At 35.2% G+C, this 13,291-nt stretch overlaps 1 protein-coding gene across 7 annotated transcripts in view; it reads left to right on the forward strand.

Annotated features, from left to right (window-relative positions):
• ATRNL1 (attractin like 1) overlaps positions 1 to 13,291 on the forward strand; it is an 817,982-nt gene that overhangs the window by 47,444 nt on the left and 757,247 nt on the right. For all 7 annotated transcript variants that reach the window (XM_047702609.1, XM_047702610.1, XM_047702611.1 and 4 more), the window contains exons 6-7: positions 5,382 to 5,556; positions 10,742 to 10,829. In XM_047702609.1, coding sequence (XP_047558565.1) covers positions 5,382 to 5,556; positions 10,742 to 10,829 — 263 coding nt within the window. The remainder of the gene's footprint in view (positions 1 to 5,381; positions 5,557 to 10,741; positions 10,830 to 13,291) is intronic.

The raw sequence follows: 13,291 nt of genomic DNA on the forward strand, positions 1-13,291 counted from the left end.
AAGCATCTGCCTTTGGCTCAGGTCATGATCCCAGGGTCCTGGGATTGAACCTTGCATGGGGCTCCCCACTCAGCGGGAAGCCTGCTTCTCCCGCTCTCTCTCCCCCGCTTGGATTCCCTTTCTGGCTCTCTTTCTCTCTGTCAAATAAACAAATAAATAAATAATCTTAAAAAAAAAAGGATTAGGATTACTGTAAAGGAGCTTGAAGTAGTAACTTGTCCAAGGTTTCATATCTAGTAAGTTGGAAATCTTGGTTTACTTCATAGCTCATACTTTTGATCTTTTATAGCTCTAAGGTTATTTTTATTCATTCATTCGGTACATATATACTGGGACCACTCATAGGTGTTGGGCTATGTTAGGAATTTTTCATTTTGTTTGAAGTGTGATGGGAAACCACTGAAGGATTTTGAGTAGGAGTGAATTCATATTTTTAATCACTCTGGTTGCATTGTGGAGAGTAGAATGTGATGAGAAGGGAACCAGAATGGAAATAAGGAAACCAGTTTTTGGTTTCCTTTTTGGAAACTATTTTGTTCCAAATAGTTCCAAATAGGTGGCTAGGACTAGGATGGTAGCTGTAAAGGAAAGAATTGGTGGTTGGTGTCTAGTAGAAATGACAGAATTTAAAGATGTTTATCATCGGTAGGGTACAGACACTCAGACACCAGCCAGTCAAAATGGATGCTGGCCTTAGGACTGAAGCTAGATCCTGGAGGAGCCATGCAGTGCCAGATATCATGCCTTTAGTTGTTGACTGGAGAGGGTGGATTATCTCAGGAAGGGACCAGGGGAACTGGGAGGGTAGGCCAGGGGCTTGAGGCAGCATCTGCTTCAACTGAAACCTTTCCATATTTTAATGGTCAGAAAGGCTGTATGCCTGCATACCTAATGAATGTCAGTCCAGGATTTGTTGATGGATTGGATATGGAATGTGGGTGAAAGAGAGAGCTCAGGAATAGCCCCATGGTCTTTGTCCTGAGCAGTGAGGTGAACGGAAGTGCCATTTACTGAGATGGTGAACACTAGTGAGGGAGCAGATTTGAAAGGGAAGAGTTAAGATTTTAGTTTTGGACATGTTAGGTTTGAGATTATTATTAGACATCCAGCTGGTGGAGATGTCATATAGGTCATCTGTCTTTGAACCTGGAATTCAAGAGGGATTGTGGGACTAGAGATACACATTTGGGAGAGATCAGAGTGTAATTCTACTCTCTATGATTGTGTGTAGAATATCATTTTCCCTTCAAAAATCTCTCAACAGCCTTTACTAATCTCCAAAGTTACAGCATTAGAAATTCATTTATGCTCTGTGGATTATAAATGATGCACAACCTGTGGAAAATGTAGCGTATTAAATCTTTATGAAATCCCCACTGTAATGTGAATTAGTTTATTACATCTTTTCAAGACAGCTGAGTTCTGCATACCTTGAGGAGATAGAGAGAAGTTGTGCAGGGAGAGTTAATGCAGAGGGGCTGCATAAGGGGCCACATTAGGAAATGGTAGATAGAGGACCTTTCATGGATATATATATATATATATATTTTTTTTTTTTTTAAATATTTTATTTATTTATTTGACAGAGATCACAAGTAGGCAGAGAGGCAGGCAGAGAGAGAGGAAGGGAAGCAGACTCCCCCGCTGAGCAGAGTCTCCGCCGCAGGCCTCGAACCCAGGACCCTGGAACCATGACCCGAGCTGAAGGCAGAGGCTTTAACCCACTGAGCCACCCAGGCGTCCCTCATGGATATATTTTTATAAAAAGGGAGTCTTGGGGTGCCTAGGTGGCTCAGTTAGTTAAGCATCAAGACTCTTGAATTTGGCTCAGGTCATGATCTCAGGGACCTGAGATTAGCCCTGTGCAGAGTGGAGCCTGCTTAAGATTCTCTCTCTTCCTCTCCCCCTGCCTCTTCCCCACCCTCTTAAGAAAAACTAAAAAGGGAGTCTTTGAGGGCCTTAAATATAGATACCAATATTAGATTTTTAATGGATGGTGAAGCCTTTGTGTATAGTGTATTCTTTGTAGTTATTTATGTTTTAAATTAATGTTCAGTTTATAAAGTTACATTTTTAAAAAAGGATTTCATTTATTTATTTGAGAGAGAGAATGAGCAAGGGAGAGTGACAAGATTGTCCGCCGAGCAGGGACTCTGATGTGGGACTTGATCCTAGGACCTTGATATCATGACCCGAGCCAAAGTCAGATGCTTAACTCACTGAGCCACTCAGGCACCCTATAAAATGATGTTTTTAATTACTTTAGTTATAGAACACAGCATGCTACAAATTAAGGTATCTAGTTTTCCTTAAACTTTTAAGCCATATTCATAAATCATAAATCTCATTCTATTTATAAACTTCCTAATTTAGAATGAAATAAAGACAATCTATAGAGTTTGACTATAGACATTTCTTCTAATAATTGCTGGAAATAAGATATGGTAGTAACAAAGATAAGAAAAATTTTAACTCCTATTTTGTGTAGAAAATCAGATTTTTTAGATTACTGAGTAAAATTTAAAAAACCTCTAGAATCTTATTTTTCTGTATTAAATAACAATATTTAAATAAATTAAGTAATAAATTTAGTTATACGTGTTAGTTTCTTATAACTGCTATAATGAATTACCATAAACCTGATGTCGTAAAACAATACACATTTATTAATCTCTTACCATCTGAGATAAGAAGTGTGAAGTCAGTTTCACTGGTCTAAAATCTCAGGGCTTGCAAGGTCACACTCCTGGAGGCTCTAGATCTTTTCTAGATCCTTGACCTTTCCTGCTTCTAGAGCTTCAGTTCCTAGTTTTCCCCTCCTCCACTATCAAAGCTTACACTACAGCTGACTTCAGTGGTTATATTGTTTTCTTCTTCTGTATTCACATCTCCCTCTCTTGTTAAGGAAACTTGTAATCACATTCAAAGCCTGCCTGGATAATCAAGGATAAACTTCTGAGCTCGATTCCTAATTTAGTCATATCTTCAAAGTTCCTTTTGCCAGATAAGGTAACATTCACAGGTTCCAGTGATTAGGACCTAGACTTCTTTGGGGCGGGGGGCTTTATATAGCCTACCACAAACCTGCTCTGAAATATTTTGCTTTAGCACAGATTTCATAAACATATTACACTTTAAATATGGTTCTGACTCTCAAGAGTTTTACGTGCTGTTAATTCTCGGTCAAGCTCTTTGTCAAATAATACCCAGCTCTGCCTTTAGGTGGTAGACTTTTTTTAAGTTTTTACTTAGAAAATTTTAAATTTATGAAGAAATTGCAGGAATAAGAATAGTACAAAGACTCTCCAAGCGCCCTTTACCCCCAGATTCACCTATTGTTAACATTTTACCCTATTTGCTTTATTATTCCTGACTTACATGATTTAAAATAAATCTACATTTCCTTTTTAAGAAAACAAAATACAAAAATTCATACCAATGAATATATTACTTATATATAACGTCCATATGATCTCATTTCTCTTCAGTTTACTCAGAGACTGGTGAACCGTTCTGTGAGTTTTGTCTGTAGGCCACACGGTGTGTGTTGCAGTATTCAGCTGTGCTCCTGCCGAAGCAGCCACTGGTCGCACTTGAACGAGCACGCTGTGTTCTAATAAAATCTCATTTACGAAAACAGATAGTGGGCTGGGGTTTGCTCATGGGTTGTTGTTTGCCAACTTGAATTGAGTGGATTCTAAGTGATTTAGAATTGGAATTAAAAAATATTTTTGACAGCAGTATGTTCTTTAAATTTCTTCAGTTACCAAGGAATAGTTTGTAGTCTTCTCACTCAGAAACAGTAATATTTTCTGTATCTGATTTAAAGGATTATGCTGTTATCAAAGAGATAAGTTAGAATGCTACCTAGTTTGTACCTGAAAAATATAGCATGCAAGCATTGAAAAGGACTTTGAAGATGAATGAGTGAGTGCATGGGTGAGTGAACACATAAACAAATGGAAACTGTATGGGTTAATGTCTCTCACATCAGAGTCTGGTCGGATATTTTAAAATTTTGTGATTCAAGATAATCTAAAACTTTTTGGTATTAACAAATTTAAGCCAAGTGATTGATCTCGTAATTGAGTAAAAATGTCACTTGGTTGCAATGTCAGCATTCCTGTTTGCTATGGATTTGAGACCAAGTGATGTTACTTACTATAGGCTAAAAAGAATATTCCTTAGGTGTTTTATGCTTTTGTGACAAGGGCAGTTAAAATGATAATATAGCATATTATTGAATTTAAACTATTTATTAAAGGTAAAGGAAAGAAAAGTGATGGGCGAATTATGTCAAGATAATATAGGTATGCTAAAATACATTAAAAAGGCACTGTAGTAATATCATTTTCAACTTGGGACCAATGATTTACTTTGAGCAGAACACTATTACCATCATATTAAGTAAACATTAATTTTACTGGTTTTGTAAGTTTATATACAATTTATAAATTTTTGTTGGTTTTATATTTATAAAAGTACTTCAAACATAAGGAATTTATATTTAGTTTTATTTCAATGTATTTTAGTTTCCTTAGAATTAAAATAATTTATGAACCTTAAGTTTGGTGAAATATATATTTCCTTTAAGAGCATTCCTTCAATTAGTTAAGTTTGAGAAACCTGATCTAGGCTAGTCTCCTATATTTTACAGAGGAGGAAATCAAGTCTCATGAGTAACTTGAATGATGGGTAGGTAAAGGCAGTGTTTTTAACTTAAAGTTATTTAAGTTATCCTGCACTTATTAATATTTTTTATTTTATTATGCATAATAATTTTTTTCTGTTTGAGGATAATAAACCTCTCTACTAATACCAATTTTGGTTGTTCTTAATATAATGACACTAAGAAAAATATAATTTTTGGTTTCATATTTGTTTAATAGTTTTAAATTTATAAATGCTTTCATTCCCACTGTCCATTGTCCTTTAAAAAATTATGATAACCTTTAGGGGATCAATTGTTATTTCTGTTTTATAGATGAAAGATTGATGATGGGAGAGACAAACAGACTTGCTCAAGGTCACATTTGTTGTCAGTGACCAAACCAGGATTCATGTGCATTGATTTGCAGTCTAATACTCCAGTAGCATTCTAGTAGCATAATAAAGTAAATAGGATATTTCGTATTACTTAATTGATTTTTTTTCAGGTTGTGGTATTTATGTCTGATTGGGTATATGAATTTTTTGCCCAGTAGGCATTATTTTTGGTCTTAGAAATTTTCCTATAAGTTATATTTTAGATCATTTTATGTATATTGCATTTATTAATATCATGAGCATTGAATTCTTAAATTTTCTTAATCCATATATTCTATTTCTATAACCTAAGGTCTTTGTTTAATGCATTGTGTTTGATTTTTTTTTTTTAATAGGTCCTGATTGTTCTTTGAATGTTCCTTCTACTGAGTCTTACTGGATTTTGCCAAATGTTAAACCCTTCAGTCCTTCTGTAGGTCGGGCTTCCCATAAAGCAGTTTTACATGGGAAATTTATGTGGGTGATTGGTGGATATACTTTTAACTACAGTTCTTTTCAAATGGTCCTGAAGTAAGTTTTTTTTCAAATGTTCATAATGTATTGGGTTATTTTGGTAATAAGGCTATACTAAATTTCTTATTTTATTGCTGTCCAAATTTATAAACAGTTATATCAGTGGTAGTAACTACTTGCTACATGGGACTGATTTGAGAATACATGAACTCAGTATATACATAGTTAATTTTTGTCATTGTGCATGTAAGTTTGTTTTGTAGAAATTTTATTACCTCTCTAGAGATTGCTTTCCTCAAATTCTTAGTATGAAAATATTAACTTCAAAGAAGTAGGGGACTGAGCCTGTATTAGACATTAAAAATCCTGTCACCTTTCATTTTCTTAGAATGAAGTGTATTTGCTTATATAAAAATACTTTCAGTTTGTTCCGTAAGTTTTAATTTACCTGAGCTTTTATTTTACAAGCTTTTGGGAACACAGCACCAATATTATAAAATAAATCATTCATTTGCTTTTGGTGCAATAGAGATTATCCTCTGTATGATTGGATGACATGAGAAATCACATGGGTGGCAGCTTTATCTGACTTTTTTTTCAGCTGCCAGTTTTATTTTATCAACCATCTATTAACAGAATAAAAGAGGAATTAGAAAGAGTAATTTGATTATCAGTATTGTTTTCAATATAATAATATAACTGGTACAACCTGGGCATCAACCAGTCAGAACTGACCTTGTTAGTCTTCATTATAAAATTGTATATGTTGCACGTAGGCTCCATACAAAATAACTTTAAAAATATGTATTTTTGCTTTTGTTCCAAATATTGCATGGGTACACTAAAAATTTGTTGGTTGCTTATCTGAAATTCAGATTTAACTGAGCATCCTATATTTTATCTGGCAACTCTACCAAGTGAAAATACTAACCTTGTTACTTTGGAGAATATAAAAATGTCTGTGTTTAAGAGGAGATTGCTTTAAAGCTATGATTGAATATGATTGGAATTAAAGTCTAAGATGAATTCTGGTGAGGAAGAAAAGGAAGAGTGATAGGTAAATATTTAAGTGAAGAATTAGAATTATACCTCATAGTATATGAAGGATAAAATATTCTAAAAAGAATTGAAGGAGAGTTGGTAGGATTAAACAAGTTGTTAAAGGTATAAAAAGAACCTGAAGCAAAAATACGATTTAAATGTGGAAATGAGAAAGAAATTAACTATGATTAATGATAATGAAAAGTCTATGAAAATAAAATGAAACTTTGAATTAAACTGTGGTCTTTGCAAAGTAGAGTTGTGAAGATGGAGTACAGTGTCAGGGAAACATGGGAATCTTAAAAATTTGTGTTCTGTACAAGTTTAATAGCATATTTAAAATTAAGTGGTGAATATCATTTGATACTCTTAAACTTATATATTTCTCATTTGACTGAGATAGTTTAACTTTTTTTTTTTTTGTCTGCAACCTGTTTCTTTTGCCTATAGTGTTTAGTTTTGTAGTAAGTCTCGAGGTGTCAGATTAAAAGTAACCTGGTTGCTGTGTTTACAACTTAGAGAATTTTTTGTTATTATTCTGAAAGTAATTCAGTTGTAGGTAGGTAAGAATATTTATTGGCTTTTAGAAGTGATGTCAGTCCTTAGGCAATTTCTCTTCTATAGAATTTAATTGAGGTATGGATGTTACATTTGTAAAAATCTTTTGCATTTTTAAAAAAGATTTTATTTACTTGAGAGAGAGAGAGGGAGAAAGAGAGCATGATCACAGGTAGGGGCAGAAGGAGAAGCAGACTCCCTGTGAGCAGGGAACCCAGTGTGGGACTTGATCCTGGGATTCTGGGATCATGTCCTGAGCTAAAGGTAGATGCTTAACTGACTGAGCCACCAAGATGCCCCTAGATGTTATATTTTAAGACAAAATTGTTCAGTAAGATATAAAATTCTGTATTATTTGACAGAACATATATGATGGGTCCCCCAATGATAGGTCCGTGATCAAAGGAGCGAGACAGGGACGCCTGGGTGGCTCAGTTGGTTAAGCAGCTGCCTTCGGCTCAGGTCATGATCCCAGTGTCCTGGGATCGAGTCCCACATCGGGCTCCTTGCTTGGCGGGGAGCCTGCTTCTCCCTCTGCCTGCCATTCTGTCTGCCTGTGCTCGCTCGCTCTCCTCTCTCTCTCTGACAAATAAATAAAATCTTAAAAAAAAAAAAAAAAAAGGAGCGAGACAAAGTGAAGGTCAAGCAAAGCTTTATTTTGCGCCAAGCATTGAGAATCAAACTGACTATTCGGGGCTGCTTCTTACAAAGAGGGCGACCCTTCCCTGCCTTACTGACTAACTTTTAAAGGGCAAGGGCCATGTGGTTGAGCCTGGCCACACACAGGTGGCCAATGAGATTGCAACATACAGAGAAAGCTGCATAGTCATGCTAGGTCACACACAAGTGACCAATTGAATCACAATTTACCCTATAGTAGATATTTGAACTAGCCTATCACCTTGGTCAGAATTGGTGCCCAGAAGGCGCCCAAAAGGCGGGGCCCACACTCCTTGGTAGCTAGGGAGACAGTATGCGCACCCACTGATTGGATGTCTCCACCCGGCCTGACCCACCCTTGTATTTGGGCTTTGTTACCTGGGACTGGTTTCCTGGACTTGCTTTGAAGTAAGTCCCCTGGTCGGGGGGCAGGGTCAGTTTAATTACTGCATAAACAACAAAATCACTGTTTAACCAGATGGAATCGCTCTGGCTAAATAGGCCCTTACACTATATGCTGACATTAGTGAGAATTAACATGTATTTATGGGCATAGCAAACTGTTTTGAATATTAACTGTATGCTTGATATTTGGGATACATAGTGGACATATTAATTGTCTCTATATTTATGGAGTTAGTGAGGAAAGACAGGCAATTAGAAAAACATAATTACCATCATAAATACATTTTATGTTAATTATATATATATATATATATATGCATATATATAAAGACAGATACCAAGATAGATAGGATAAGCAAATCACAAAGTGCAAAGAGGAGAGTTATAAATGTAGTGGTCAAGGTAGGCATCATGGGAAAGGTGATAACAACAGATTTAAAGAGATTAAGCATTGGCAGTGCAGTTATCTGGAGACAGAGAAAAGAGCCAGACAAAAGCCTTAATGTGGAGCTACTTGGACAGTTCAAGCAGCAACAAGGAGGCCCCATGACTTTCATGGAATACATGAGAGGGAAGCATGAAATTCTTGGGATAGTCGGGGAGAGAGACAGATCATGTAGGATGTTGTAGGTTTTTTGAGAGTCATGGGAATCTTTGAGCATGCTTTGACTTGCATTGTGCCTACTTTGTGAAGAATATACTGGGATTGGTAAGAAGAATAGAAATGGGGCTTGAGTTAGGATGATATCATCAAAGGGATGAATTCTAGGTGGAGAAGAGAACCAAGAACTGAGCCCAAGGCACCATATCATTAGGAAGTCAAGGTAAAAGATGAGAAAACAGCAGAGGAGGCTGTAAAGGAGTGGCCTGTGAGGTAGGAAAACCAAGTGTGGTGTCTTTGAAGGCAAGGGAAGAGAGTATATGAGAAGGAAGGATTGATTAGCAGTATCAAATGCTAATGATTAACCAAATCAAGGAAAATGAGGACTGAGAAGGGCCCAGGGATTTAGCAGGAGGAAGCTGGTTTTAACAAAAACATTTTTGTTGGAGCCTCGTTTTTAAAAGCTTGTTTGGAGTTAGTTGAGAGTGGAGAGGTGCAGGGTGGGGTAAGGAAGAATAGGCATAGTAAAGAAATGGGGTGATAGCTTGAAGGGGGAGTAGTAAGGTCAAGAGAAATTTTCCTTTTTTTTTTTTTTTATAAGTGGGGAAAAATAACACCATGTTTTTATGCCAATGGGAATTATCTAGTAAATCCATAAAGTGGTGACGTAGGAAAGAGATGGGAGAACTGCTAGAATGTTGTGGGATCCAGTGCACCAGGAACACAAATATAGTTTATTGATAGCAGAAACAGCCAACTGCCAAGGAAGGGCCTAGGACCTAGATGCTAAGAATGGTTTTGCATTCTTAATGGGCTGTAGTAAAGAACCGAAGAAGAATGTATGAGACCAATATGGTACACAAAGCCTAAAATATTTATTGTCTGGCCTTTTACAGAAATAGTTTGCTGGGCCCTAATTTATGGTAACTTGGTAGAAAGCTGTGTGTTGGGTGCAGATATGGTAGGTAGTTATAGGTACGAGTCTGGAAGTTAATGTTTATGTTCTGATTGATTATATTTCCTCATTTATGACATACACATGTATTTTATAACTCCATGGTAGGAAATAAGTTAAACATGATACTGAAGAATTTTTGGTGACCCTTTCTCTCTCTCTCTCTCTCTCTCTCTCTCTTTTTTTTTTTTTTTTGGTGAAGGGAGCCCTCTTATCTTTCTTGATGAGTTGAAGAAAGAGAAGAGGGGAAATAATTGATAATGAGCTTCTTAAACAGTGTTCTAGCCAATTCTTAGCTGGGTGCTTCCCTTTTTTATGTTTTGGCAAATTGAGGAACTTCGAGTGTAGAGTATGATGGTGGAGTTTTGTCGAATGAGCACTTGAGATTCATAATGAGTTTGGAACTTCTGTTTTCATATGTATATTTTAGAACATATTAATTTTCTTTTTTTATCCTGTAATCCAATAATTACTTTATTTTTACAGAAGCTTCTGTCTTATTAGATTCATTTTATTTCAAAAAGTGTTCTGTAAACGTGTTATATCTGGCATAGGAAATGCGTACTTAGTTAATTTACATAATGCTAAGCTTAGTCTGCATAAAAGAATAAAAATGAATACATAAAGGAAATGGCTGTTGTGAAAATGGGGAGAAGTTTTATCTATTTTGAAAAGAAAAAGGTAGCTTTTAAAAAAAACTTAAAAATGCAGAATAACTCACTTATTATTTAGGTTAATCAGTTGGTTGAAATTGTTAAGGGTAATGGAACAAATTAATTCCAGTAATCAATAGCCGACTCAAGTTAATATATATTACATGTTTAAATGATTGAATTTTGATTTAGAGTAGGTATGTCTTGAATGAGTCTTTATTAAAAATTTCTAATGTGGCACATGAAATTATGAGTTTATTAGTTATAATTATTTTTGAGTTCAATGAATACTTGAATACAAGTGAGGAAAACATGCAAATTAAAAAAATGAATCTTAACTTATAAAGTGTTTTTTTTTTTGGCTCTTAGTTATAATCTGGAAAGCAGTATATGGAATGTAGGAAGTCTATCAAGGGGTCCTCTCCAGAGATATGGACACTCTCTTGCTTTATATCAGGTATGGATCGTTCTTTTTAAATTCTATTCAATTTTTTTTAAGAGTTTACCTTTGAGAAAAAAAATGCTAAATCTCAGTTTTATTTCAGATCTTAAGGAGAATAGATCATAGATCACAATAACTTGAGATATCACAAACTCATATAGTATTTTAGTAAAAAAATAGATTTTAGTACAATTCTTCATTAAACATGAGAAAAAATGAAGATTGAGTTTTTGTTCATGGCTTTATGCCTAGTTATCAGGTTAATCACTTTTTTAAAAAAGATTTTATTTATTTATTTGGAAAAGAGAGAGTGAGTGAGAGAGCAAGCATTGGGAGGGGGAGAAGAAGAGGGAAAAGCAGACTCCCCTCTGAGCCAGGAACCCATTGTGGGGCTTGATCCCAGGATCCTGGAATCATGGCCCGAGCTGAAGGCAGTCACATAACCCACTGAGCCACCTAGGCTTTTAAAAAATTGTAGTAAAGTACACATAATATAAAATTTACTATTTTAATCATTTTTAAATGTAGTTTGAGTGACATTAAGGATATTCAAATTGTTGTACAACAGTTACCACCATTATTTCCAGACCTTTTTTCATCTTGCAAAAATGACACTATATACCCATTAAACAGTAACTCTCCCTTTTCTTCCCCAACTGCCGGCAGCCAGCATTCTACTTTCTCTCTCTGTAATTTGACTACTCCAGGAACCTCATATAAGTGGAATCATACAGTATTTGTCTTTTGACTGTCTTATTTCACTTAGCATAATGCCCTTAAGATTCATCCATATAGTATATGCTAGAATATCCTCCCTTTTTAAGCCTAAGTAATATTCCATTGTCTGGACATATCACATTTTATTTATCCATTCATTCATTGATAGACCCTTGGGTTGCTTTCACATTTTTGACTCTTGTGAATGATGCTGTTGTGAACATGGATATATAACTATTTAAGTCCTGCTTTAAATTTTTTGGATAGATAGCTAGAAGAGGAGTTGCTGGAATATATCATAATTCTATTTTTTATTTTTTTGAGGAATTGTCATATTGTTTTCCACAGCAGCTGCACCATTTTACATTTTCACCAGCGGTGCACAGGATTCTTATCCCTCCACATCCTTGTCAACACTTGTTATTTTTTGTTTGTTTGTTTTTTATAATAGTCACCCTTGTATGAAATGGTATCTTATTCTGGTTTTGATTTGCATTTTTTTCAATGATAGGTAATGTCGAGCATCTTTTCATGTTCTTATTGGCTATTTGTATGCCTCCTCTAAAGAAACGTATATTTAAGTCTTTTGCCCATTTTTAAAATCAGGTTGGTTGTTTCTTTGTTGTTGAAAGAGTTCTTTATATATTCTGGATATTAGCCCTGTATCAGATACATGATTTGCAAATATTTTCTCCCATTCTGTGGGCTGTCTTTTTACTCTCTTGATACGTTCTTTGATGTACATAAGTTTTTAATTTTGGCATAGTCCAGTAATTTTTTTTTTTTGTTCTCTGGGCTTTTGGTGTCATATCCAAGAAGTCATTGCCAAATCCAGTGTTATGAATAACAATGTTATGTTATTTCCCTATATTTTCTTTTAAGAGTTTTAAAGTTTTAGTTTTTATATTTAGCTCTTTAATCCATTTTGAGTTAATTTTTTTGCTTATGGTGTAGGGTAAGTGTTCACTTTCATTTCTTTGCATGTAGATACTTTGTTTTCCCAGCACTATTTGTTGAAAAGACTGTCCTTTCCTCATTGAATGGTCTTGGTGCCCTTGTTGAAAATCATTTCATCATGTGTGAGGGTTTATATCTGGGCTATTTTTTTTTTTTTTTTTTAAGATTTTATTTATTTATTTGACAGAGAGGGATCACAAGTAGACAGAGAGGCAGGCAGAGAGAGGGAGATGCAGGCTCCCCACAGCAGAGAGCCCGATGGCGGGGCTTTATCCCAGAACCCTGAGACCATGACCTGGGCTGAAGGCAGAGGCTTTACCCACTGAGCCACCCAGGAACCCCTATCTGGGCTATTCTTTTGATCTGTGTCTGTGTACCAGTACCAGTGTGACACAATTTTGATTATTATACTTTTGTAGTGAGTTTTGAAATGAGGAAGTGTGAGACTTCCGGCTTTGATCTTGTTTTTTAAGTTTATTTTGCCTACTTGGGATCATTTAAGATTCCGTATGAATTTTAGGATAGATTTTTCTGTTTCTCCAATGTCATGGAGTTTTTGATAGGGATTGCATTGTACTCACTTACCCTTGTGTAATTCATGAATTTAGTATGATTAAAATATAGGCTATATTTAACTATTTTATTTTGAATCAACAAAGATTCTTGTATTTTGTAGTCTGTGACTAGACCCGTTGAATAAAAACTTACATATTTTCTGTGCTAATTTAAGAAAATTGGGAAAATACAAGAGTGATGTAAAGAATAAACGTCAACTCTTTTTTTCTATGTGTATGCATGTTTTA

Source organism: Lutra lutra, chromosome 14 (genome assembly GCF_902655055.1).
Source record: "Lutra lutra chromosome 14, mLutLut1.2, whole genome shotgun sequence".
Lineage (NCBI taxonomy): Eukaryota > Metazoa > Chordata > Mammalia > Carnivora > Mustelidae > Lutra > Lutra lutra.